The sequence below is a fragment of the Bos grunniens genome, chromosome 11, assembly GCF_055505025.1.
Source record: "Bos grunniens cultivar Pamir isolate PY7600 chromosome 11, Bosgru_T2T1.0, whole genome shotgun sequence".
NCBI classification, from domain to species: Eukaryota; Metazoa; Chordata; class Mammalia; order Artiodactyla; family Bovidae; genus Bos; species Bos grunniens.
Genome location: NC_141175.1, coordinates 4,223,392 through 4,247,401, shown reverse-complemented (window position 1 = coordinate 4,247,401; position 24,010 = coordinate 4,223,392). Strand labels below are relative to the sequence as shown.

The following is a 24,010-nucleotide window of genomic DNA, read 5'->3' as shown; positions in this document are numbered from 1 at the left end:
GTGGAGGGGGGGATCCTTCTCCACCCTGCGTCCCTCTGGCAAAGGAGGCCACGTGGCCACTCAGGCCTCTCCTGGGGCAGTTTGAAGACCAGCGGTCAGTCACCCTTCTCCCTGCTGGAGGCCCCGTCCCACTCCTCTGGGGGTGGGTCTCTCTGGGCTCTAGATGGACTGAAGGGCCGGCAAGGAGTGAGGAGGGTGCTGGCTCATGCCTGCTCTCAGCCCAGCCCGCGGCAGCGGCATCGTGTTTGACAATAATGACCCACCCTCTCCTCCTTTCTGTTCCAGAAGCCAGGAGACCCAGCTCTCCACAAACAGCAGGGAACTCAGAGGCGGGTCCCCCAGAGTGAGCCCCCCGCCACTGTGAGCCCTGCTTCCAGGCGGGCCAGCCCCACCCCGCCTGCCTCCTCTCAGAGCCCTGCCAGCACCGCATGCTCTGGGATGCAATAACCTGCTGCAAAGGCCCCTCTTTGCTCTAAACAGAATTAGCCTCATGGGAGAGATTCTTTTAAGCAAGAAAACTAAGACAGTGTTTCAGGAAGACGAGATCAGCTGGTCTGGCCCAGGCCGGGCACGGGTGGCTTCTTCCTTGTCCCAGGGCAGGGGTGGCTGGGTGGGTGGGGGGTTTCAGGGATGGGGGGGCGGCGGCAGTCTGCCACCAAGATGGACCCGGTTCCGCCCCCACACACCCAGGAGCGGGAGGCAGAAGCAGGCCGAGCAGATGGCAAAGGCTCAAAATAACCCCCAAATGTAAATAAGGGGTTTTGTTCAAAAAGGAAAATTAGATCTATTTCACATATTAAAATAGTTTCGCAGCTGAATTCATCACGCTTGGAAACCTACCAAGAACGTTCACACCTCGAGCCCGGGCTCCCGCGAGCTGTTCTTTTCTCCCCGTCGACCCCAAGACCGGCTCCCTCTGGGAGAAGCCGCCTTTCCCAGGCTGAGATCCAGGGATCTGGCGCCTCCTGGAGATGCCCGCCCCCCTCTAGTGACCCCCCCAGCCCTCCTCTTACGTTTCACAGCGTTCAGGACGCGGCTGTCCAGCGGCTTGCGGCTCGGGTCGCTGGTGGACGAACGGATGCCTGTGCCACAGCTGTTGGCCAGCGTGTTCCTGGTGGAGGGGCGGGCAGGGGAGGCAGCGTGAGGCGGCGGCAGGAGGGGATGCCACCCACCTGCGCACGCGCCCCACCCACGGTCTGCTGCTTATCTTCCCGGGGGGTCGGGGTGAGGGGCAGGCCCCCCACTCCCCATGACGTGCAGCCAGCATGCTTCTTCACTTGGGGGTGAAGCCCTCCCCAGGCCCCGGGCTGACACAGGCGTGGAGCTGGGAAGGTGCAGGCCCTACACGCACAGCCTCGCCTAGAGGGGACGAGGCTTCTGCGCCCGCCTGCCCGCAGGGACCTACCTGTCGAAGAAGGTGGCGAGGAGGCGGCGCAGGAGCACCTTGTGCTTCACACCCGCACACAGGTGGCAGTTCATCAGCTGCCCACGCGTGATGTAGACACCAGAGCCTGCGGCCGTCAGACACAGAGAGACAGAGAGGCCCTCAGGCCCAGACCCAGGGCTGCAGGGCCCAGGACGGGCGGACTGCAGGTGAGGGGGAGGCAGGGGGCAGGCGGGGCCTTCCCGACACTGACAGCACCCCTACTCCAGGCCCGGGGACCCCAGGGTGCCCCAGGCCGTCCTTGCTCCCTCGGGGTCCTGTCTCCAGGAGGAGGGCGCCTTGGTCACTCGCTTCCATGGGGCGGTCCCCAAACTGCCTTCCGGCCCTCGGGGGAACTGCCCTGGGTGTGGGTTTGGGTAAACCCCTGTCTTGCACCTCAGCTGCTCCCCGATCAAAGAACTGCGGGCAGGGGTGGGAGGTGGAGTCATGGAGCTCAGGGAGGGGCTCCCCGGCCCAGCACTGACCCTCCCTCCAGCCCAGCGCAAAGGCAGGACTACGCACCCTGCAGTGCTGTTCGCCCCAGGGAGCCCGGTCAGACTGGGCCCACCCAGGGCTCAGCCAACGAAGGGCAGGGATGACCGCAGGCTCAGGCTGCTGGAGCCCCGGTTCACCCCAGATGGTTCACCCCGGATGCTGCCCATGGAGAAAGGAGCTTAGGCCAGAGGCAGTGTCCCCAGCTGGGAGCCACAGGTGTGAAGAACGCAGAAGGGCAGGGAAGCGCTGGGCACAGGCACAGGGAGCCTCCAGGGCCTCTTTGGGCCTTTGTCTACGATAGAGTATGTACTGAAGCATCTTAGTGAAAAGCAGGAACAAGGCAGCCCTCCCTTCTGCGGGGGCAGAGCAGAAGGCGGGAGGACACCCTGGGAAGACGTGACTCGCCAGCTCGGGGGTGGGGGGCCTTCCCTGGCTTCACACTTTGTCCCCACCACGAGCCAGGTCTCCAGGGACACCCGTAGCCACGGGGCCAAGAAGCATGTGGCTGATGCTGGATGCAGACCTCCATCGGATGCCCCGGCCAAGACACACTGAGTGTCCCCAAGGGCCTCATCCCGCAAGGTCTGCAGAGCCTCAAACCCAGCAGCGAGACGGGTCACCCTGAGCCACATGGGCCGGACAGCCGCCTCGCAGTGGGGAGATCTGCAAAGGGGGACCAGCAGGAGGCTTGGGGCTGGGGAGGGACCCAGCCAGGGAAGGTGGCCGGCCCACACCCCTCCCCAGCCCAAACAGGCCTCCCCGGAGACCATGCCCACCCACCCCCAGGGCTCCAAGGAACCTGCCCACTCTGAGTCCATCCCAGTCCAATGCGGACAGTCCTGGAACTCAGGAGCTGGGCCCTTGCTGGAACGGTAACAGCCGGCATGGGGGGCAGGGCAAGTGGGGTATGGCCAGGGGCACCCTCACCCCACCCAGGCCCGTCCAGACCAGCTAACACCGCCTGGCGACTCTCCTGTCGGCTAAAAAGGCCAGGTGGCCCGCTGAGGCGTGGTTTGAGCAGCGAGGATGTCTCGGGCAGAAAAACCCCACGAAGCTGCCCAGGAGCGGCAGGCGGGGTGCTGGACAGGAGTGGGGGCCCAGTGGCCCATGAATTCTCATCTCACTGCTAGACAGCCTTAAACATCTGCAAGGAGGGACGTCCCTGGCCGTCCACTGGTTAGGACTCTGCGCTCTCACTGCCAGGCCATGGTCAGGAAACTAAGATCCCACAAGACTTGTGGCTTGGCCGAGGGGGTGTGGGGGTTGGAATCCACAAGGAGCCGTGAGGCCCAATGAATTCCAACACTGAGAAGATAAATGTTTCCAACAGGCACCAGCCCTAATGGGCTTTGGATCCCACTGCGTTGTCTGTTTTTATAGAAAAAGCGGGTCCATCTAGGAGCCGCTGTGTGGAAGCTGGCGACACTGGCCCTTGAACGTGGCCTCTGGACACTCGGGGGAGCTGGGGGGGGGCGGGGGCGGGGGGGGGCCGGCAAACTCTACAGGACTTGGTTTTAGCCACGACCTAAATTAAAACACAGTCGTGATTGCGGCCCCTGCCAATCAGAAGCCCGACCAGCCCAGGGGATTCAATTAAAATGCTAAATTAATTCAATTGAATAACTCCTCTTCGTGACACATTCTTCTAAAAGGAAATTAAGAGGAAATTTAAGATGTTCTTTTTTTTTCGTTTGTTTGACTGACTGGTGATGAGTAACGCTGTTCACAGCTCCGAAGGAAAAACAAAAGGGGAGGGCCTCTGCAGACAGCAGATGCGGTGGGGCGGGGCCTCACCTGCCACCAGCTCCAGCTTCTCGCCAGGGTCCCCCTCGGAGTAGAGCTTGGGGTGGCAGCGGTACCCGATCTGGCTGATGAGGCTGGCGGGCAGGGCCACCAGGTCGCGGCGGATCAGGACGCAGGAGCGGCTCTCCAGCGGCACCGGCTCCGGCTTCTCTTGCACTGTGGACACAGGACCGCCCGGTCAGGGGCGTCCCAGCCAAGCCCTGGGGCCACAGACGGGGAGAACGGCCCTCCTCCACCCAGGCCAGTGTGAGGGCTGCTCTGCGCCCGCCCTCCCTGTCCACCAGCTGCTGCCCCTGCAGAACCCGAGAGAGTAGATAGGGCAGGTGGGGGGATGTCCAGTCCGGTCCAGGAGGCTCCCGGGGCGGGGCAGTGTCCACCAGGCCTCGGAGGACAGCCCGGTAGAGGCGGAGCAGCCGCCTCTGCTGGGGGAGCAAAGGCTCGGGGAGGGGACAGACCTCGTCTTGTCAGCCCCCCACCCAGCCGCTCCTCACAGCAGCCCCTTGCCACACAGCCCCTCTGCCAGTGGGCGCTGCGCCCTCTGCTCCTGGCCAAGAGTGGCTCCATCAATACCATCCAGCAGTGAAGCCGGGGGCGTGGCAGAGCCAGGCAGGGCAGACGCCATGTCTCCACGGCCAGCTCCAAGCCTCTGAGCCTTCAGGGAATGTTCCTGACAGATCACCACTCGGGGAGCACTCAGGGACCCCCAGGCGTGCCAGAACTGCAGCTCTGATGGGGTGGCAGGCGTGGGGGAGGCCCCCTGACGCTCCCCTGACCGAACCCCACCCTGAGCTCAAGCACACCCCACCCCCATGCCAGGCCAGCCTCCCAACCACCCCCTACTCTCCCACCCCCTGCAGGGTCTCTTGAGGCCTGGTTGGGGTTTCCTCTAGTGCTCGGGATGGAGGGGTGGGTCCTTTGGGCACTTGGTGGGCACCCAGCACACCCCTGTGCCTCACCAGGTGTTGGGAGGCTGAAGGGGAAGCCGAGGGCTTGCCCCCTGCCCACAGGAGTGCCCAGCCAGCAGCCAAGGCAGGGTGAGGGCAGAGGCCGCATGGAGGACTCCACCATGGACAGGACCCCCACTTGCCAGGCTCCATCCCCCAGCACCCTTCAAGCAGGCCCCCGGTTCTTGCCCCTGCCTGTCCCCCTCTCCCCCATGTCCCCCCTCTCCCCAATGCCCCTGCCCTGTTTTCCTGCCTGGCACCAATTCCCCCCAGCACTGTGTGCCCAGGCCTCTCAGCAGGATCAGCAAGAGGCCCGCACCCAGCAAGCCTCCACGCAGACCTGCAGACTGGCACCTTCACCCTGGTTCACGCTCACACTCGGCCATGAGTCTGCCCTCTTCACCCTGCTGCTGCGGCCAGAAGGCAGGGCCAGTGCCTGCCTCGTCTGTGTCCCCAGCACACGGGCACACCCGGTCATTCCTGGGAGGGCCACTGCCCCGGCAACTGTGTGGGTGAGAACCCCAGCTGCTCTGGGGCAGGCCACCACACGTCTGGCAGAGCAGCACGGCCTACAGGGGAGCCCAGGGCCCGACCCCTCCCTTACCCACCCGGCACCCAGGCAACGTCTACAGCTTGGATAGGGCCCCAGGCTGCTCCGGTGGACAGCGGGTGGGTCTTCCCTGCTGAGAGCAGTGGCTCTTGTCAGCAGCCTTGATGAGCCCTGGGCAGGGCAGGAGGGCACAGCTCATCAGACCCACCAGAACTTAGACAGCCGGAGGGTGGGGGTCAAGGACGCTAGGGGCTGGACGGTCTCCTCTGGGCAGGGGCTCAGGGGCGGAGTCTGTTGGGGAGGTGCCATGACCACTCCCAGAGGGTCAGAGGCAGCCCCTTGGGCTGGCCAGTGCCCCCTGCCCTCTGTACTGTGACACCCCGTTGGGCTCACAGGGCAATTCAGCAGGGACACCTGAGCCTGGGGAGGGAGGAGACCAGGTGGGGCTGGGAGAAGGACCTGGAAGCCACACGGGGGCTGCTGTAAAGGGGCTTTGGGAGGGGTGGTGTCAAGGAAGGGTTGCAGCCCCAGAGCTGGAGCAGGTGAGCGTGCATTAGCCCCAGGTTATCTCTGCACCAATCTCTCGTGGGGGAAGGTCAGGGCGACCCAGGCCCTAGGGAACCAGCATTTTGTAAACCACAGGGCGAGTTCCACGGGGTAAGGTAGGGTGGTCAGTCCCATCCCTGAGGATGGGTTGGGGACCCACCTGTTGCTCTTGCTGCCTCACCCAGGGTCCGGGATCACTCACGCTGGAGTCACCCTCAATTCCCAGCAGGGTCCCCCAGGGCCCCCTCTACCCTGTCCCCACAGAGCTCAGCCCTTCCTGGGGAGGCGCCTGCCAACATGCACAGGGTGAGCATGGTACCCGGTGCCTTTGGCCCGGAAGGGGCCAACTCTAGGGCAAAGGAGGGAGCCTCCCGGGAGCTCAGATCAGGGCAGAAGCCAGAAGGGTGGCCGCTCTGGGGGTCGGGCAGCATCTCCCACCTGGCATGTTCGGGGAATGCTGGGCGGGGCGGGTTAGGGGGGTGTGTGGGGCAGAATGGCAGAGAGCCGTCAGAATCTTCCAAACCCGGAATTACCCAGGGGCTTGGGGAGCGCGGAAAAACAACCCGGATGATATTTTAAAACATAATTACCCAGCCCGCCACCCCCCCACCCCAGCCCGCTGTGATTACGCTCACAGACTTGGAGCAGAGCGCCAACGCTGGCGCCGTGGCATTTACATAAAGAGCGCTCGCCAGCAGAAATAATCCCATGCACAACCCTCGGCCTCGATGTTTCTCCAAACAGCAGAAGTTGTTTGTGCTCCGCACGCTCCCCCCCCCCACCCCAGCCCGGCTCCCCGAGAGCCAGAGGCTGTCAGATCCAGAACAACCAAAAGAGCCTCTTCTATTTCTGCTCCGGCACGTGCCGGATACTGCGCCAGCTAAAAATACCCCCCTGAGCGGCAGCGCATCTGGAAAGGTGCTCCGATTGCTCCGCACACCCCCGGCCCTAAACTACCCTCTGCTGGGTCGGAGCTGAGCCTCTAGCAGCCTCCGTTCTGGGAGGGGTTGTCGAGTCACAGAGAGGCTCCAGGAGCCCAGGAGAGCCTGTGCACCCGAGCTCAGTGACGGGGCCCCTCCAGCAGCCCTGGTGGCCTTGCGCAGGTCACCAGGCCTTTGACAGTGCCTGAGGGCAAGGGCAGTGGGAGATGCTCACTGGGCTGCGTGCAGGGGTCACACCCAGCGCCCCCGCACTGGGGTGGGGGAACCTGCCGGCCTCCTGCTGCCCCAAGACCCGGGCAGCCGCCTGCAGTGTCAGCGGCCCCGTTTCCACCCCTTTATGATGCTGGTTTCTAGGGTCATGGGCTCCAAATAGTTAGCCCTGTGAAATCTGGTGGGAAGCACGTGAAAGCCATTAGCCACTTGCATGGGGAGGTGAGCGTCTGCCCTGCATGAGGGCGGGTGAGTCATGGTCATAAGGGTCCCGATGGAAGGTTCTGGAACAGAAGCTCAGGTGGACAAACGGGCAGCAGAATCGAGGCCTTGGGGCTGGAGAGAACACCAGTGCATCCACGGGGCAGGCGGTGGACCCTGTCGGGGGAAGAGGGGTCCCTGCAGTGCCTTCAAGACTCTGCTGCCCACCTGCCCAGGACACTGAACCCAGAGGGGAGAGACGTCACGCGAGCGAGGTGACACGGATGCCACAGCCTGCAGGACGCATCGCGTGAGGGCCTGGGACTGAGGGAGGGGAAGGGGGACAGAGCTTCGGCCTGCGAAGAAGATGGCGGTGACGGTTACATACGCGAACCCGCTTGGTTCTGTGCTCTTACAAGTGGTTCTAACAGTAAATCTTCTCTTCGGTATCCTCTGCCACGATAAAAACCCTTTTTCAAAGGAATGAATGGAAGGAGGGAAACTGGGAGCGTCACGCTGCCCACAGCCCGAAACGTCCTCAACCTCCTGAGGGTCACGGGCAGGGAATCTGAAGAACGTGCTGAACCTTCTGCACGGGCAGTGCACAGCAAGACGCCCGGCCCCAGGGTGCCATCACATGCAGGAGGCTCAGCGGGGCCTGTTCTCATCCCCAAGTGCAGGTGCGTCCCGGCATCACCATCAGAGCCCCGCCAACACCATGGCCACCCACAGGTGCCCAGGCTGCCCTGGTCCAGCCACTGGGGGGCCCTGTTGAGGTGGGGCAGGGCGGGGAGGGGGCAGAGAAGGTGATGTCCGCTCCACAAAAGTGTATGCCATTTGTTCAGATGGCAGAATAAGAAACCGAGCCCCTAGTCCTTCATGATACAGAAAAACACAAATGAAAACCAAACGGAAAGAAGAACACGGCCCCACGCGACCCAATGCTGGTGGTGACCAAGCCTGCCAGACACAGCACACGGCCCAGAGCCAGACCCACGTGAGTGAGCTCGACCAATGCGTGACAAACGTGCACAGGGCCCGGCGGGGGAGGCGACAGGCTCCCAACAAGGATCACGCACGAGTCACACGCAGGCGCAGCCAAGCCGAGCACCCGCAAGCCCAGCCAGCACCTTGTGTGAAGACGAACCCAAGTGGGCTGCAGAGCTGAATGTAAACACAAACTCAGAGAACTTTCGGCAGCAAATCTGCAACCTTGGGTTTAGCTAAAAACCTAGACAGAACCCCAAAAGCACAATCACTAAGTTAAATAAGAAACTAAACATCATCACAATGAAAAAAAACTCGTTGTCTACAAAAGATGACCAAGGCAAGATCTGTAAAGTATGTGCCTGACAGAGGAAGACCCTAGGGAAGACAAGGGAAACTCAACCGGAGCAGAACAAACAATTCAACTTTAAAAACGGGCAGAAGAGCTGACCAGATACGTTAGCAGAGAGAACACAGACAGCGAATCAGCACAAGATGCTCATCACAAGCCCTTGCTGCTAAGTCACTTCAGTCGTATCCAACTCTGTGCGACCCCATAGACGGCAGCCCACCAGGCTCCCCTGTCCCTGGGATTCTCCAGGCAAGATCGCTGGAGTGGCTTGCCATTTCCTTCTCCAATGCATGGAAGTGAAAAGTGAAAGTGAAGTCGCTCAGTCGTGTCCGACTCTTAGCGACCCCATGGACTGCAGCCCACCAGGCTCCTCCATCCATGGGATTTTCCAGGCAAGAGTACTGGAGTGGGGTGCCATTGCCTTCTCCGCACAAGCCCTCAGAAAAATGGAAATTAAAGCCACGCTGAGACAACACTCCTTGAGGTTAGGACGGCTCGGTGGGACCCAAGCACCGCGAGGACCCAGGGTCCCTGGAACAGTCACGCACCCGCATGCCCAAGCATGAGAACGAGATGGCATAGGCCGCTGGGAACCCCGAGGCCATTTGTTACGAAGTTAGACGTGTGCTGTGCTGAGCCAGCACTCGGCTTCCAGGTGTTTACCTAGGAGAAGAGAGAGAGATGAGCGCCCGACGCCCGGAAGCCTGTGCAGAAATGCCCGCACGGCTCTGTTCACAGACGCCAGCTGGAAACACCCAACATCCCGCATCAGGGGAAGGGACAGCCGGGGAGCCGTCCACATGACGGTCACCACGGGGCCACGAGGTACAAATGGTTGATGCAGTCTGGATGGATTCCAGGTTCGCATGGCCAGTGGAGGACTGGTGTCCAGGGTTACCTCCAGGGCGGGTCCACGCGGAGGGCGCGGCCAAAGACACAGCCAGCACCCGGGGGACAGAGGAGAGGGGCTGCCAGGGCGGGGGGTGGGGGTGGCCATCAGAGCAGCGTGGGCGAGTCCCGGGGCCCTGGAGGCTGGTTGACGGAGCTCTTCCGGGTGGTGGACGCTCAGGTCACACCACCTGGTGCCCGGGAGGCCGCCCAGCCCCCTTCTGCTCAGCTCCAGGTGGCTTCCACTCACGACAAACACACCACAGGTGGGCAATCTGGCTCGTCCCTGCAGCTGCCAGCTCGGTACCAACTGGACCCGCAGTTTTTAAAGGGCCACACCCGTGATGGACATCCGTGTGCTGGACACCCCTGTCATCCTCCCAGGAACAGGCCAGGTGGGTTTCCTGCAGGTACACGCAGGCCCAGGTGGGAGGGATGGGGTGAGCATCCGCAGCCATCGTCCCGCCTTTCCGTGCCTCCTACGTAACCGTGACGCACCAGAGAGTAAGATGCGTCTCGTTTCTCGGATTTAAAACGTCGGGGGCAGGATGCATCCAAGAACCAGTGTAATTTGGCACTTGGGGTAAAAAAAGGAGCAGAAGTCTGGAAAGGAAGAAAAATAAAGGTGGAAACAGAAATTCGAGGCCACGGCTGCGGAGGACCTATGCGCAAACCCTGGCCAGCAGACCCCCGGAGCGGGTCACGAAGGGACCCGTGTGGGTCTCGGGGGCCCCACACTCGGGAAGTTCTGGGCTCAGCTGCTGGAAAGACACGGGGGTTGCAGAGGCCTGTCCCTGGATGGTGCCCCAGCCAGACCTGGTGACCGGCCCCTCTGGGACAGCTCGGAACCCTGACACTCCCCCTGGGCAGCTCCACACCCTACTTGGCCCGCCCCACTCAGACCTGGGTTCTGTTTGTTGTTTTTTGCCTCCTGTGTCCGAGTCTGGCCCTGGGAGACCCCACCAGTCGCCTGTCTGGCCTCCCATCCCCCAGAGAGAGCCCAGCAGCTTCTCCCATCGCCACTCTGACCGTGTGCCTCTTCTGTCCCCCATCCTTCCGTCCAGTGCTGACTTAAGAGACGCTCGCAGGCCCGCTGCCCGCCCGTGGATGCCAGGCCGACCGGGGACGCTGCTGGGGACCAGAGTGGGAGGCGAGGGGCCATGAGGGTGGGTGGCTTTCCACCGCACGATCGTTCTGCACTCTAATAAAGCACGCACAGGCGCTTCCCCAGCGGTCCAGTGGCTCCCGATGCTGGGCGCCCGGGTTCGATCCCTGATTGGGAACTAAGATTCTGCATGCCGCACAGCACGGCCAAAAAAAAGGACACAGGGGAAGCAGACCGGTAGAGATGGTCATACTAAGTAAGGCAGACAAAGACAGGTATCAGATGACATCATTTATACGCAGAATCTCAAAAACCCACACAAATGGACTTACAGACACACATTAACAGACTCACAGACACAGAAAACAAGCTTATGGTTAGAAAGGGGAAGGGAAGGGAGGGATAAATTAGGCATTTGGGATCAACATATATACGGTTCTATATATAAAACATAAACCACAAGGACCTACTACATAGGAGAGGGAACTCAACTCAGTATTCTGTAATGAGCTGAAACGGGAAAAGCATTTGAAAAAGAACAGACACCCGCGTGTTGCGTAACGAACCACTCAGCTGCACGCCTGAAACTAACACATTACAAATCGGACGGAGAATAGTGGCTGTCCCACAGGGTGGGGTGGGGGGTGACCGCTGGGAGCAGCAAGCCCAAGGAGAGGGGCCAGCAGCTAGGGGCCGGGCAGACAGACAGAGGGGTCGAGAGCCCGCAGAGACTCCGGGGGTCCTGGCCGGGAGCCGGCACCTGGACGCAGCTTCCCAAGTTCTCTTCGGTGTATCTGCCGACCGCTAAGTAGCACGCGTGCAGAACCAGAGGCAGAAAAGCCATTGCCAAGAAACAGAAAAACAACTTAAGTCAGGAATGTGGTGTCCCACGTGAGCTAGACAAGCATCGGGTGTGAGGGCCTGCAGAGGAGGCGGTGCTCGGGGGACACCAAGGACTTCACCAAGACCCGGGAACAGCCGGGGCCCACGAGCAGGGCGGCCAGGAGCGCCCCACCGGACTTACTCCAGCAGGTCACACCACTTCCTGACAAACCCGAGGGTCTCTCGTGAAGGCCTCTAAAGACAGGTCCCAGACCCTGTGAGGAGCAGCTCTGCTTAGAGCTTCCAAAATGTATTCACACGTCATGAAGCGTTCAATAAAAAAATCACCAGGGGGACTTCACGGTGGTCCAGTGGTTAAGATCCCGCCTGCCAACGCAGGGGACACAGGTTCAATCCCTGATCCGAGAAGATCCCGCACGCTGCAGGGCTATAACCACTGAAGCCCCGAGAAGCCACCACTGCACCTAGAGGAAGCCGACGAGCAGCGACAAAGACCCAGCGCAGTCAGAAATGAGAGATTAAGAAAAAACTCACCATCCACAAAAAGACATTCGATCGGACCCACAGGCGATCTGGAACAGAATATAGGCAGAGTCTGTCTTTCAAATAACCTCTCTTCATGTGTGCAAGGAATGTACAAGACGCAGAATTTCACCAGAAAACTAGAATCAGTAAAAAAAATCAAATGCTAGGAAGATGATTGGTTCAGGAGTAAATTAAACAGAGCAGATGAGAAGATTGGTGAACCGGAAAATAACTCAGTCCAAAACATCCAGACGGAAGCTGCAGAAGAAAAAAGAAAAGTCGTGAAACAGAACAGAGCTTACGGGGAATTCGCAGGACGCAGTGAGCGCACAACACTCGTGCCCTGGGAGCCCCGGCAGGAGCGTGGGTGCACGTGGGGCGCTGTCGTGACCGAGGATTCCGAGCTGATCAAAGACATGCAGTCACGACAAGACAGTGACCCCAGGGACTTCCCCAGGGGTCCCGTGGTTGACTTCACCCTCCAGGGCAGGCAGCGGGGGGTTCAATCCCTGGCAGGGGACCTGGGATCTCACGTGCCTCACAGTCGGAAATCCAAAACACAGAACTGAAGCACTGTTGTAACAGATTCAACAAAGACTTTAAAAACAGTCCACGTTAAACAACAACAACGAAAAACTGATCCCAGACAGAGGGTAACACAGGAAGACACGGAAAAAATAAATGTGCAGATAAGTATAAACACAGGTGTTTAAAACAACGATGACAAAGGCTGCAGCTAAAAACACGCAAAGGCTCTCACCCCTACCCAGGATGACAGGGGGACAGAAAGGGGGCTAAAGTCGTGGCGGTCTTGGCAGGCAGCGAGGGGGAAGGTCCCTGAAGGAAGGCTGGGAGTTAAGACGACCTCCAAGCCTTAAGAGACCAGCTGTTGTTTACGTGCTAAGTTGCACCTCACTCTTTGTGACCCCGTGGGCTGCAGTTTGTCTGCTGATCTCTAAGGACTTCCCAGATGTTCAGTTCAGTTCAGTCGCTCAATTGTGTCTGACCATGGACTGCAGCACGCCAGGCTTCCCTGTCCATCACCAACTCCCGGAGCTTACTCAAACTCAGATCCATCGAGTCAGTGATGCCATCCAACCATCTCATCCTCTGTAGTCTCCTTCTCCTTCTACCCTCAATCTTTCCCAGCATCAGGGTCTTTTCCAGTGAGTCAGTTCTTTACATCAAGTGGCCAAAGTATTGGAGCTTCAGCTTCGGCATCAGTCCTCCCAATGAATATTCAGGACTGATTTCCTCTAGGATTGACTGGTTTGATCTCCTTGTAGTCCAAGGGACTCTCAAGAGTTTTCTCCAACACCACAGTTCAAAAGCATCAATTCTTCAGCGCTCAGATTTCTTTATGGTCCAACTCTCACATCCATACATGACCACTGGAAAAACCATAGCTTTGATCAGACATACCTTTGTCAACAAAGTAATGTCTCTGCCTTTTAATATGCTGTCTAGGTTGGTCACAGCTTTTCTTCCAAGGAGCAAGCATCTTTTAATTTCATGGCTGCAGGCACCATCTGCAGTGATTCTGGAGCCCAAGAAATAAAGTCTGTCACTGTTTCCATTGTTTCCCCATCTATTTGCCATGAAGTGATGGCACTTCCCAGGTGGCTCAGTGGTAAAGAACCACCTGCCAATGCAGGACATGTGACAGGAGCTATGGGTTGAATCCCAGGGTTGGGAAAGTCCCTTGAAAGAGGAAATGGCAACCCACTCCAGTATTCTTGCCTGGAGAATCCCATGGACAGAGGAGCCTGGCAGGCTACAGTTCACAGGGTTGCAAAGAGTCGGACACGGCTGAGCACGCATGCATGGACTGCAGCCCACCAGACGCCTGTGTCCACGGGCATTCTCCAGGCAGAATACTGGAGTGGGTAGTCATTTCCTTCTCCAGGGGATCTTTCCGACCCAGGGATCATACCTCTGTTTCCTGCATTGGCAGGAAGATTCTTTACACTGAGCCACCAGGGAAGCCCTCAAGAGACCAGTAGGCAAATTTAAAACAGGCATAGAAAAACAAATAAACAGATTAAAGTACTTGATTAGCCTGAAAGAAAGAGGAAAAATGGAGAAGCCACAGTAGATCAGGGGGAAAAAAGTAGATGAAACCCCCAAATACCAGTAGTTCATGAAATGTAGGTGGACTAAACACTCCAATGAAGAATTGTTAAAGACTGTGTAAACAAACAAACAAAAATAGGAGACGCTCTTACACAAAAGGACAAGGAAAGTCTGAAAGCAAAAGGTTGGGGACAAGATGCAGCAGGTGAACATCAAAGAGAAGGGCGCGGGACAGCTCCGCTGACGTAGGCCCATGCAGACTTCAAAGCAAGAGCCCTTCCTGGTGCCGTGGGATATTTCCAAGAAGACCAGCTCGCCAAGAAGATAAAACAAGCCAGTGAAAAGATAGAGCAGGGCCCAGATCACAACTTCACAACAACTGGCAGAGCTGCAAGGGGAAATGGCGCATCTACCGTACACCTGGAGACGCGAACACCCCCTCTGGGGAGCCAACCAGTGTAAGAAGAAAACAGCACGTCAGAAAGCCTGCGCAAGACTCGATGTCATTGTCGGTGCAGTTTATCAGGCTGAACAAGGCAGTTTTCTCCAGCGCACGTAGAACGTGTCCCAGGGTACAGAGTGAGTCTCAGCAGATGCCAGCGCAATGGAGCGCGTGGAGGCGGCTCTGAGACCGCGGGAAACAACAAACCAGAGATTACGACGAGAGGATGACCAGAAATCCAAAACAGGTTTGAAATTTTAAACCCACATAACACCCTTAGATAACCCAAGGGTCAAGGGAAAACAACCACAAAAGCACTGAAAATTATTTTTAACTGAATAATAATGGAAATAACAACATATCAAAATGTGTTGGGTAGAATGAAGCCATGATGAGCAGGAAATGGATAGTCCTTGAGCGAGTATCTTTGAAAAGGCTGAGAAATCAACTGACCACAAAAACTCGAGAAAGAATAGCAGGTTAACTCAGAGAAAGTAGAAATAAACTGAAATTAAATATATATATTTAATTTAAAATTAATAATTGAATATATAAAAACACATATAATTTTTTTCATATATAATAAATTAAAATTTTATATACAATTACATATATTATATATAATTATATATGTTTATATATATATATATATATATATAAAGCACAGTTGACCCTTATACAATGTGAGGGTTGGGGCACCCACCCCCCTGAGTAGTTGCAAATCTACGTAAAACTTTTGTCTCCCCGAAACCTAACTACTAATAATTTACTGTTGACCAGAAGCCTTACATATGTAGTCAGTTCACACAGATTTTGCATGTTATATATATTTATACTGTATTCTTAAAGTCAGCTAAAGAAAAGAAAATGTTATTAACAAAACCGTAAGGAAGAGAATATATTTACAGTACTGGGCTGTATTTACTGATGTCCTTGTTTCCGCTGTCTGTTTGCAAGGTGAATCACCTGTCAGCACCTACACTAATACTGTCCTACATGACACGAAGCACGGCAGGTATCAACATGTCAGTGGTCCAAGACATCAAAAAAGGAAAGACAGTGTGGAAAAGAAATGCATATTTATTTACAAGTACTGCATTTATTGCAAAAAACCTATATATAAGTGGACCCGTGCAGTTGGCAGGTCAACCGTATACATAAGAGAGAAAAAGCCAAAAGTTGGCTCTTTGAAAAGACTAGTGCGTCGGAACTTTCCTGGAGATCCAGGGGTTAAGACTTAGCATCCAGTGCAGGGGTACAGGTTTGATCCCTGCTTGAGGCACAAGATCCCACATGCCTTGGGGCCAAAAACCCAGAGCATAAAACGGCAGCAGTACTGCCACGCATTCAATAAAGACTTTTAAAAAATGACTCACAAATTTTTTTTCATGACTAATATGTTGGAAAATCCCCAGCAAGCCTAAATGAAGGATAATGAGGTGAAAAGACCCTCATTAACAATATTAAATGCTACTGTTGTATGAACATGACACAGCAGATTCTATAGAATGGAGGTTGGCAGACTTACTGCAAAGGGTCATAGGGTCAGTCTTTAGGCTGCGTTCTGTTGCACACCCTTCTTTGTTTCCCCCTGTTTTCCTTCCAAACTTTTCGAAACTATAAACAGCATCCTTCGTGTGGGGGCGGCGCCCACACGAGCCAGGGGGCAGAACTCTCTGTGTCATAGTTTGCCACTTTCTTCCACAAACATTAGGAAGATTTTAAGAGGGTATTAGTAGTAGATTCATGCCAATAAATTTGAAAATTAGCTGAGGCCCATAAGCTTCTAGAGAAATGTAACTTAACCAACACTGACACAAGAAGAGACAGAAATCTGAACCGGGACCTAGTAAATATAAATCTGAAAAACATCATCCGGCAAAAACTCTTGGCCTGCATGGCTTCACCTGTGTATTACTTCAAATATTTAAGAAGGAAGTCAGCTAATCTTATACAGACTCTGCCAGGTCATTTTATAAAAGGGGCGGGGGTGATTCTCAATTCATTTTATGAGGCCAGATGATTCTGCCAGCAAAAAGGGAAACGTGACCTTAAAGGAAAATTAGAGGGCCCCCTCTCTTGTCCATATGTTACAAAACTCCTAAAGGAAATATGACCCATATGAAAAGCATGGGCTTGTCCCACATGGCTGGCGACCCAGGCACTGGGTCCAAACTCTCGCCTCCCCTGAGGTGGCTTTGAGGAACCTGTACTGGCACCAGGGCTTCCCAGGTGGCTCAGATGGTAAAAAAAAATCCACCTGCAATGCAAGAGACAGGGGTTCAATCCCTGGGTCAGGAAGAGCCCCTGGAGGACGGCATGGCAACCTACTGCAGTATTCTTGCCTGGAGAATCCCATAGACAGAGGAGACTGGAGGGCTATGGTTCATGGGGTCACACAGAGTCTGAAGCAACTGAGCACGCGTGTGCGCACGTGCACACACACACACACACACACCCCAGCACCCACAGTGCTTGTGCTGTGTGTGGGTGGGGGGGGGTATGCATTTAACAGGATTCGCAATGCTCTAGGCTGGAGCTCTGGACAACTGTAAGGGGCAGGGGGCACTCTCTACAGAGCCAGGGGCTCCACGCGCAGAGTTTGGCTGGAGAGGGGTGGCTTCCTTGATTTAGCAACTGCCAGACACCTGTTGGAAAAGGCAATGGCACCCCACTCCAGTACTCTTGCTTGGAAAATCCCATGGATGGAGGAGCCTGATGGGCTGCAGTCCATGGGGTCACGAGGAGTCGGACATGACTGAGTGACTTCACTTTCACGCACTGGAAAAGGAAAAGGCAATCCACTCCAGTGTTCTTGCCTGGAGAATCCCAGGGACAGCAGAGCCTGGTAGGCTGCCGTCTATGGGGTCGCACAGAGTCAGACACGACTGAAGCGACTTAGCAGCAACAGCAGCAGACACCTGACATCTCACCTGTCTCTCCTACCTGCAGCCTCCTTCTAGGAAATGAACACTGATGAGGGTGTCCCAGCTCTAGAAAACCTCTCTCAAAAGGGCAAAAATATTAGGCACTTGAATCCAGGGGTAATAAAAAAGGATCCTACGTCACAAGGTTGAACTTATTCCAGGAACACAAGGTCTTTTAATATTCAAAAGCAAGTTATAACATTAACAAAGCAGAAGAGGAAAACTATATGACTATTTCAATATTTAAAGAAAAGGCTTTTTAAATCTTTTTTTTTTGGCCATGCTGCACAGCACATGGGATCTTAGTTCCCAGACCATGAATCGAACCTGCATCCCCTGCAGCAGAAGCACAGAGTCTCAATAACTGGGCCACCAGGGAAGTCTGAAAAAGCTTTTGTTCAAATATAACACTTATTTATGAAAAAAAAATACTCAACCTAAGAAAGAAAACTTCCTTCATCTGATAAACTGTATCATACACACACAAAAGCCTTGAGCAAATATCCTACTTAAAGATGAAATATTGATAGCTTCTCCAGAGTTTGGAAAGGAGACAAGAATGAATGAGAAAACCTGGCCAGTACAGTCAGGCAAGAAAGAAAATTAAAAGGGGAAGAACAGGAATAAATAAATAAAGTGGTCATTTTTAGCAGATGACATGACTGTACACAGAGAAAATCCAAAAGAATCTGCAAGCAAACTGTTAGAATAAATAAGTGAATTTAGCTAGGTGGCCAGATTTTTTTTTTTTAAAAACCAATTTGTTTCTAGATACTAGTAACAAATAATGAAAAAGAGAGAGAGAGAGACTTAAATACCATGTGGATTAAGACCAAAAAAATGAATTTCTAGGAATAAATCTAATGAAAGATGGACTGGAAAACTACAAAATATTCCCAAGAAAAATGGAAAAAGAGTAAGATAAATGGAGGGATGCACCCAATCTTATAGACAGCGGTTCACCTTAGACTAATCTGGAAGGTCAATGAAATCCACCAGCTTCCAAGAGGAATTGTGTGACATTTGAGAAACTGGTCCTGAAAGGACAAACAAATGCAAAAAAGAGCCAAAGCAAGGCAGCAGTAAGGAGCAAAAACCTGGAAGATTTACACTGTATAGACATCAGGAGACTGGGGGCTGGCAGAGACAGATGGAACAGACCCAAGCTCAGAGAGAATTCGTACATTTTACAGACATCTAGGGTCAATACAGGGGAACTGTCGCATTGGTGTGGAAAAGGTGGTCTTCTCAATAGAAAGTGGTAGATCGGCTGGAAAGTCATATGAGAAAAAAGTAAATCTTCAGCCCCATGTCACCCACATTAAAAAAACACACAATTCCAGATATACTACAATGTTGAGACAACTGACTTAGCATGGACAGTTGATTACATAGCAGCGCCATGTCAAAATTGAATTTCCTGAGTTTTGAACATTGTGTTGTGTTTATGCAAGAGAATATCCCCTGGATAAACAACACTCAGTATTTTGAAGTAAAAGAGCATAGGATCTTCAACTGTTCTGAAATAGTTCAGGAAAAAAAAAAAAGAAAAACAACTACACACAAAAAGTGAAACATGAACAGGATGAAAAGGCAAAAACGACACTGAAAGATGACCCCCCAGGTCAGCAGGTGCCCAACAGGCTACTGGAGAAGAGCGGAGAATTCACTCCAGGAAGAATGAAGAGATGGGGCCAACGCAAAAGCAATGCCCAGCTGCGGATGGGACCGGTGATGGGAGTAAAGTCCAACGCTGCAAAGAACAATACTGCACAGGAACCTGGAATGTCAGGTCCATGAATCAAGGCAAACTGGAAGTGGTCAAACAGGAGATGGCAAGAGTGAACATTGACATTTTAGGAATCAGTGAGCTAAAATGGACCAGAACAGGAGAATCTAATTCAGATGACCATCATATCTACTACTGTGGGCAAGATTCCCTTAGAAGAAATGGAGTGGCCATCACAGTCAACAAAAGAGTCCAAAATGCAGTACTTTGGTGCAACCTCAAAAATGACAGAATGAGCTCTGTTCATTTCCAAGGCAAACCACTCAATTATCACAGTAATCCAAGTCTATGCCCGGACCACTAATACCTAAGAAGCTCAAGCTGAATGGTTCTATGAAGACCTACAAGACCTTCTAGAACTAACACTGAAAAAGATGTCCTTTTCATTATAGGGGACTGGAATGCAAAAGCAGGAAGTCAAGAGATACCTGGAGTAACAGGCAAGTTTGGCCTTGGAGTACAGAATGAAGCAGGGCAAAGGCTAATAGAGTTTTGCCAAGAGAACGCACTGGTCATAGCAAACACCCTCTTCCAACAACACAAGAGAAGACTCTACACATGGACATCACCAGATGGTCGACACTGAAATCAGACTGATTATATTCTTTGCAGCCAAAGATGGAGAAGCTCTATGCAGTCAGCAAAAACAAGACCAGGAGCTGACTGTGGCTCAGATCATGAACTCCTTATTGCCAAAGGCAGACTTAAATTGAAGAAAACAGGGAAAACCACTAGACCATTCAGGTATGACCTAAATCAAATCCCTTACAATTATACAGTGGAAGTGACAAATAGATTCAAGGGACTAGATCTGATAGACAGAGCGCCTGAAGAACTATGGATGGAAGTTCTTGACACTGTACAGGAGGCAGTGATCAAGACCATCCCCAAGAAAAAGAAATGCAAAAAGGCAAAATGGTTGTCTGAGGAGGCCTTACAAATAGCTGAGAAAAGAAGAGAAGCTAAAGGCAAAGGAGAAAAGGAAAGATATAACCATCTGAATGCAGAGTTCCAAAGAATAGCTAAGAAAGTCTTCCTCAGTGATCAATGCAAAGAAATAGAGGAAAACAATAGAATGGGAAAGACTAGAGGTTTCATCAAGAAAATTAGAGATACCAAGGGAACTTTTCATGCAAGATGGGTTTGATAAAGGACAGAAATGGTATGGATCTAATAGAAGCAGAAGCTATTAAGAAGAGGTGGCAAGAATACAGAGAAGAACTGTACAAAAAAGATCTTCACGACCCAGATAATCACGATGGTGTGATCACTCACCCAGAACCAGACATCCTGGAATATGAAGTCAAGTGGGCCTTAGGAAGCATCACTACGAACAAAGCTAGTGGAGGTGATGGAATTCTAGTTGAGCTATTTCAGATCCTAAAAGATGATGCTGTGAAAGTTTTGCACTCAATATGCCAGCAAGTTTGGAAAACTCAGCAGTGGCCATAGGACTGGAAAAGGTCAGTTTTCATTCCAACCCCAAAGAAAGGCAATGCCAAAGAATGTTCAAACTACTGTACAATTGCACTCAACTCAGTTTAGTTCAGTTCAGTCCAGTTCAGTCGCTCAGTCATGTCTGACTCTTTGTGACCCCATGGACCACAGCACGCCAGGCCTCCCTGTCCATTACCAACTCCTGGAGTATCTCACACGCTAGAAAAGTAATGCTGAAAATTCTCCAAGCAAGGCTTCAACAGTACGTGAACCAAGAATTTCCAGATGTTCAAGCTGGATTTAGAAAAGGCAGAAGAACCAGAGATCAAATTGCCAACATCCACTGGATCATCAAAAAAGCAAGAGAGTTCCAGAAAAACATCTGCTGCTGCTGTTGCTGCTGCTAAGTCGCTTCAGTTGTGTCCGACTCTGTGCAACCCCATAGACGGCAGCCCACCAGGCTCCACCGTCCCTGGGATTATCCAGGCAAGAACACTGGAGTGGGTTGCTATTTCCTTCTCCAGTACATAAAAGTGAAAAGTGAAAGTGAAGTCGCTCAGTCGTGTCCGACTCCCAGCGACCCCATGGACCACAGCCTACCAGGCTCCTCCATCCATGGGATTTTCCAGGCAAGAGTACTGGAGTGAGGTGCCATTGCCTTCTCCAAGAAAAACATCTAATTCTGCTTTAATGACTACACCAAAGCCTTTGACTGTGTGGATCACAACAAACTGCGGAACATTCTGAAAGACATGGGAATATCAGACCACCTTACCTGCCTCATGAGAAATCTGTATGCAGGTCAAGAAACAATAGTTAGAACCAGACATGGAATAATGGACTGGTTCCAAATTGGGAAGGGAGTATTGTCAAGGCTATATATCGTCACCATGCTTATTTAACTTATATGTAGAATACATTATGAGAAACGCCGGGCTGGATGAAGCACAAGCTGGAATCAAGATTGATGGGAGAAATATCAATACTCAGATATACAGATACACCACTCTTATGGAAGAAAATGTAGAAGAACTAAAGAGCCTCTTGATGAAAGTGAAAGAGGAGAGTGAAAAAGTTGGCTTAAAACTCAACATTCAGAAAACTAAGATCATGGCATCCGGTCCCATCACTTCATGACAAATAGATGGGGAAATAGTGGAAACAGTGACAGACTTTCTTTTCTTGGGCTCCAAAATCACTGCAGATGGTGAGTGCAGCTATGAAATTAAAAGCTGTTTGCTCCTTGGAAGAAAAGCTATAACAAATCTAGATAGCATATTAAAAAGTAGAGACATTACTTTGCCAACAAATGTCCGTCTAGTCAAAGTTATGGTTTTTCCAGTGGTCATGAATGGATGTGAGAGTTGGACCATAAATAAAGCTGAGCGCTGAAGAACTGATGCTTTTGAACTGCTTTGTTGGAGAAAACTTTTGAGAGTCCCTTGGACTGCAAGGAGATCCAACTAGTCCATCTTAAAGGAAATCAGTTCTGAATATTCATTGGAAGGACTGATGCTGAAGCTGAAGCTCCAATACTTTGGCCACCTGATGTGAAAAATGGACTCAATGGAAAAGACCCTGATGCTGGGAAAGATTGAAGGCAAGAGGAGAAGGGGGTGACAGAGAATGAGATGGTTGGATGGCATCACCAACTCAATGGACATGAGTTTGAGCAAGCTCTGGGAGTTGGTGATGGATAAGGAAGCCTGGCATTCTGCAGTCCATGGAGTTGCAAAGAGTCGGACAGGACTGAGTGACTGAACTGAAATGAAAAAGCGAAGAAGAATCATAAAGCAAATATGGCAAATTCTTACCAGGTAATGAGTCTGAGGAAAATGTATACAGGAGTTCTTTGTATTTTTCTTGAAATATCTCTGTTAAATTTAAAATGATTTCAAATCAGAAAAAAAAAAAATTAAGGGTACATAGAGAATATCACAATGACCATGAGGTAAAGGAAGACTTCTTTAAACATGATATCAAAATTGCCATTGAAAAAAAAAATTGCCATTGAAAAAGAAAAAAAATTAATAAGCTTACTACATCAAAATTATATTAAGAAGATGACAAATTGTAGAGCGGGAGGGAGAAGCTATTTAAAACTTTTAAACTGACAAAAGAGGCCTATCCCAAGTAGACAGAGCTCCTGAGAAGCTGTGAGAAAAGAACAGACAACTCGCTCTACAAACATGTGGGAAAGGTTTAAATGGGCACTTCACAAAGGAAGGACTTCCCTGGTGGCTCAGATGGTATAGTGTCTGCCTACAGTGTGGGAGACCTGGCTTCGATCCCTGGGTCAGGAAGATCCTCTGGAGAAGGAAATGGCAACCTACTCCAGTCCTCTTGCCTGGAAAATCTCATGGACGGAGGAGCGTAGTAGGCCACAGTCCCTGGGGTCGCAGAGAGTCAGACACGACTGAGCGACTTCACTTCACTTCACAAAGGAAGACGGCCAAACTGCTCAAAGTATGAACAAGTGCTCAAACTCATCACTCATTATGGAAATTCCACTTCACTATAAGAGATTCGGGACAACAGATTGCCTGCCAGTGCTCAACATTCACGATGTCCAGCATCTGTTACAAAACTAACAGATACACGAAGAATCACAAAAAAGGGACTTGCCTGGTGGTCCAGAGACTAAGGCCGCACACTCCCAATGCAGGGCGACCAGGTTCGATCTCTTCCGGGAACTAGATGCATGCCGCACCTAAGACCCAGCACAGCCAAATTAAAAAAGAAAGAAAGAAAAACAAACCACAGAAAGGAGATCCTAAGGAGGAGAAAAATCGGTAGGCAGAAACAGACTAAGAAATGACAAAGAGGAGGGCATTAACAGGCAAAGACTTTAAACCAGCTAGAAACACCATCAGAAAATAGTTTTAAAATGTCAAAGCCCAAACTCATGAGGGGAGAAATGTAACATACAAATAAGAACAAAATGGAACCACGAAAAAGATCAGTGACCACGAGGAAATAGCAATGGAAACCCCTCCATCTAAAGCCTAAAGAGAAAAAAGGCTCTACGCTAATAAATAAACAAAGCCTAGGGATCTCAGAGGCAAAAGCATGTTTAATTGGAGTTATGCGGGGAGGGGCACAAGATAATTGAAGGAATTATGGTATAAGTGCACGTGCCCAAAAAGCCCAACAAACTGTAAGCAGAGATAAAAGCAGCCTAAAAAGAAAAGACACAACTTGTAAAGAGACACACAGAGAAAAATGACTTTGATTTCCTGAGGGGGCGGAAAATGCATTTCAGAAAACAAGAGAATGTCTACAGAAAGCAGAAAGTAATAGTCAACCTAGAATTCTATATCCAGCAAAAATACCCTTTAAAAACAAAGGTGACCATTGTATAGGGAAAGTTAATTTCACTGTATATATAAATCATACTTCAATAAGGCAGATTTTTAAAAAGCTGATATAAAAACCTCCTTGTAATTTTTTGGGATTCATCACTAGTCCATCACTGGGACTGTAAGAAATGTTAAAGGAAATTCTTTAAGCAGAAGGAAAATGACACCAG

At 52.2% G+C, this 24,010-nt stretch overlaps 1 protein-coding gene across 5 annotated transcripts in view; it reads right to left on the bottom strand.

Moving 5' to 3' along the window:
- Nucleotides 1–24,010, bottom strand: part of NACC2 (NACC family member 2) — an 83,802-nt gene that overhangs the window by 5,171 nt on the left and 54,621 nt on the right. For all 5 annotated transcript variants that reach the window (XM_086323418.1, XM_086323417.1, XM_086323416.1 and 2 more), the window contains 3 exons: nucleotides 3,713–3,877; nucleotides 1,406–1,511; nucleotides 1,014–1,111 (listed from right to left, as the gene is read on the bottom strand). In XM_086323418.1, coding sequence (XP_086179544.1) covers nucleotides 1,014–1,111; nucleotides 1,406–1,511; nucleotides 3,713–3,877 — 369 coding nt within the window. The remainder of the gene's footprint in view (nucleotides 1–1,013; nucleotides 1,112–1,405; nucleotides 1,512–3,712; nucleotides 3,878–24,010) is intronic.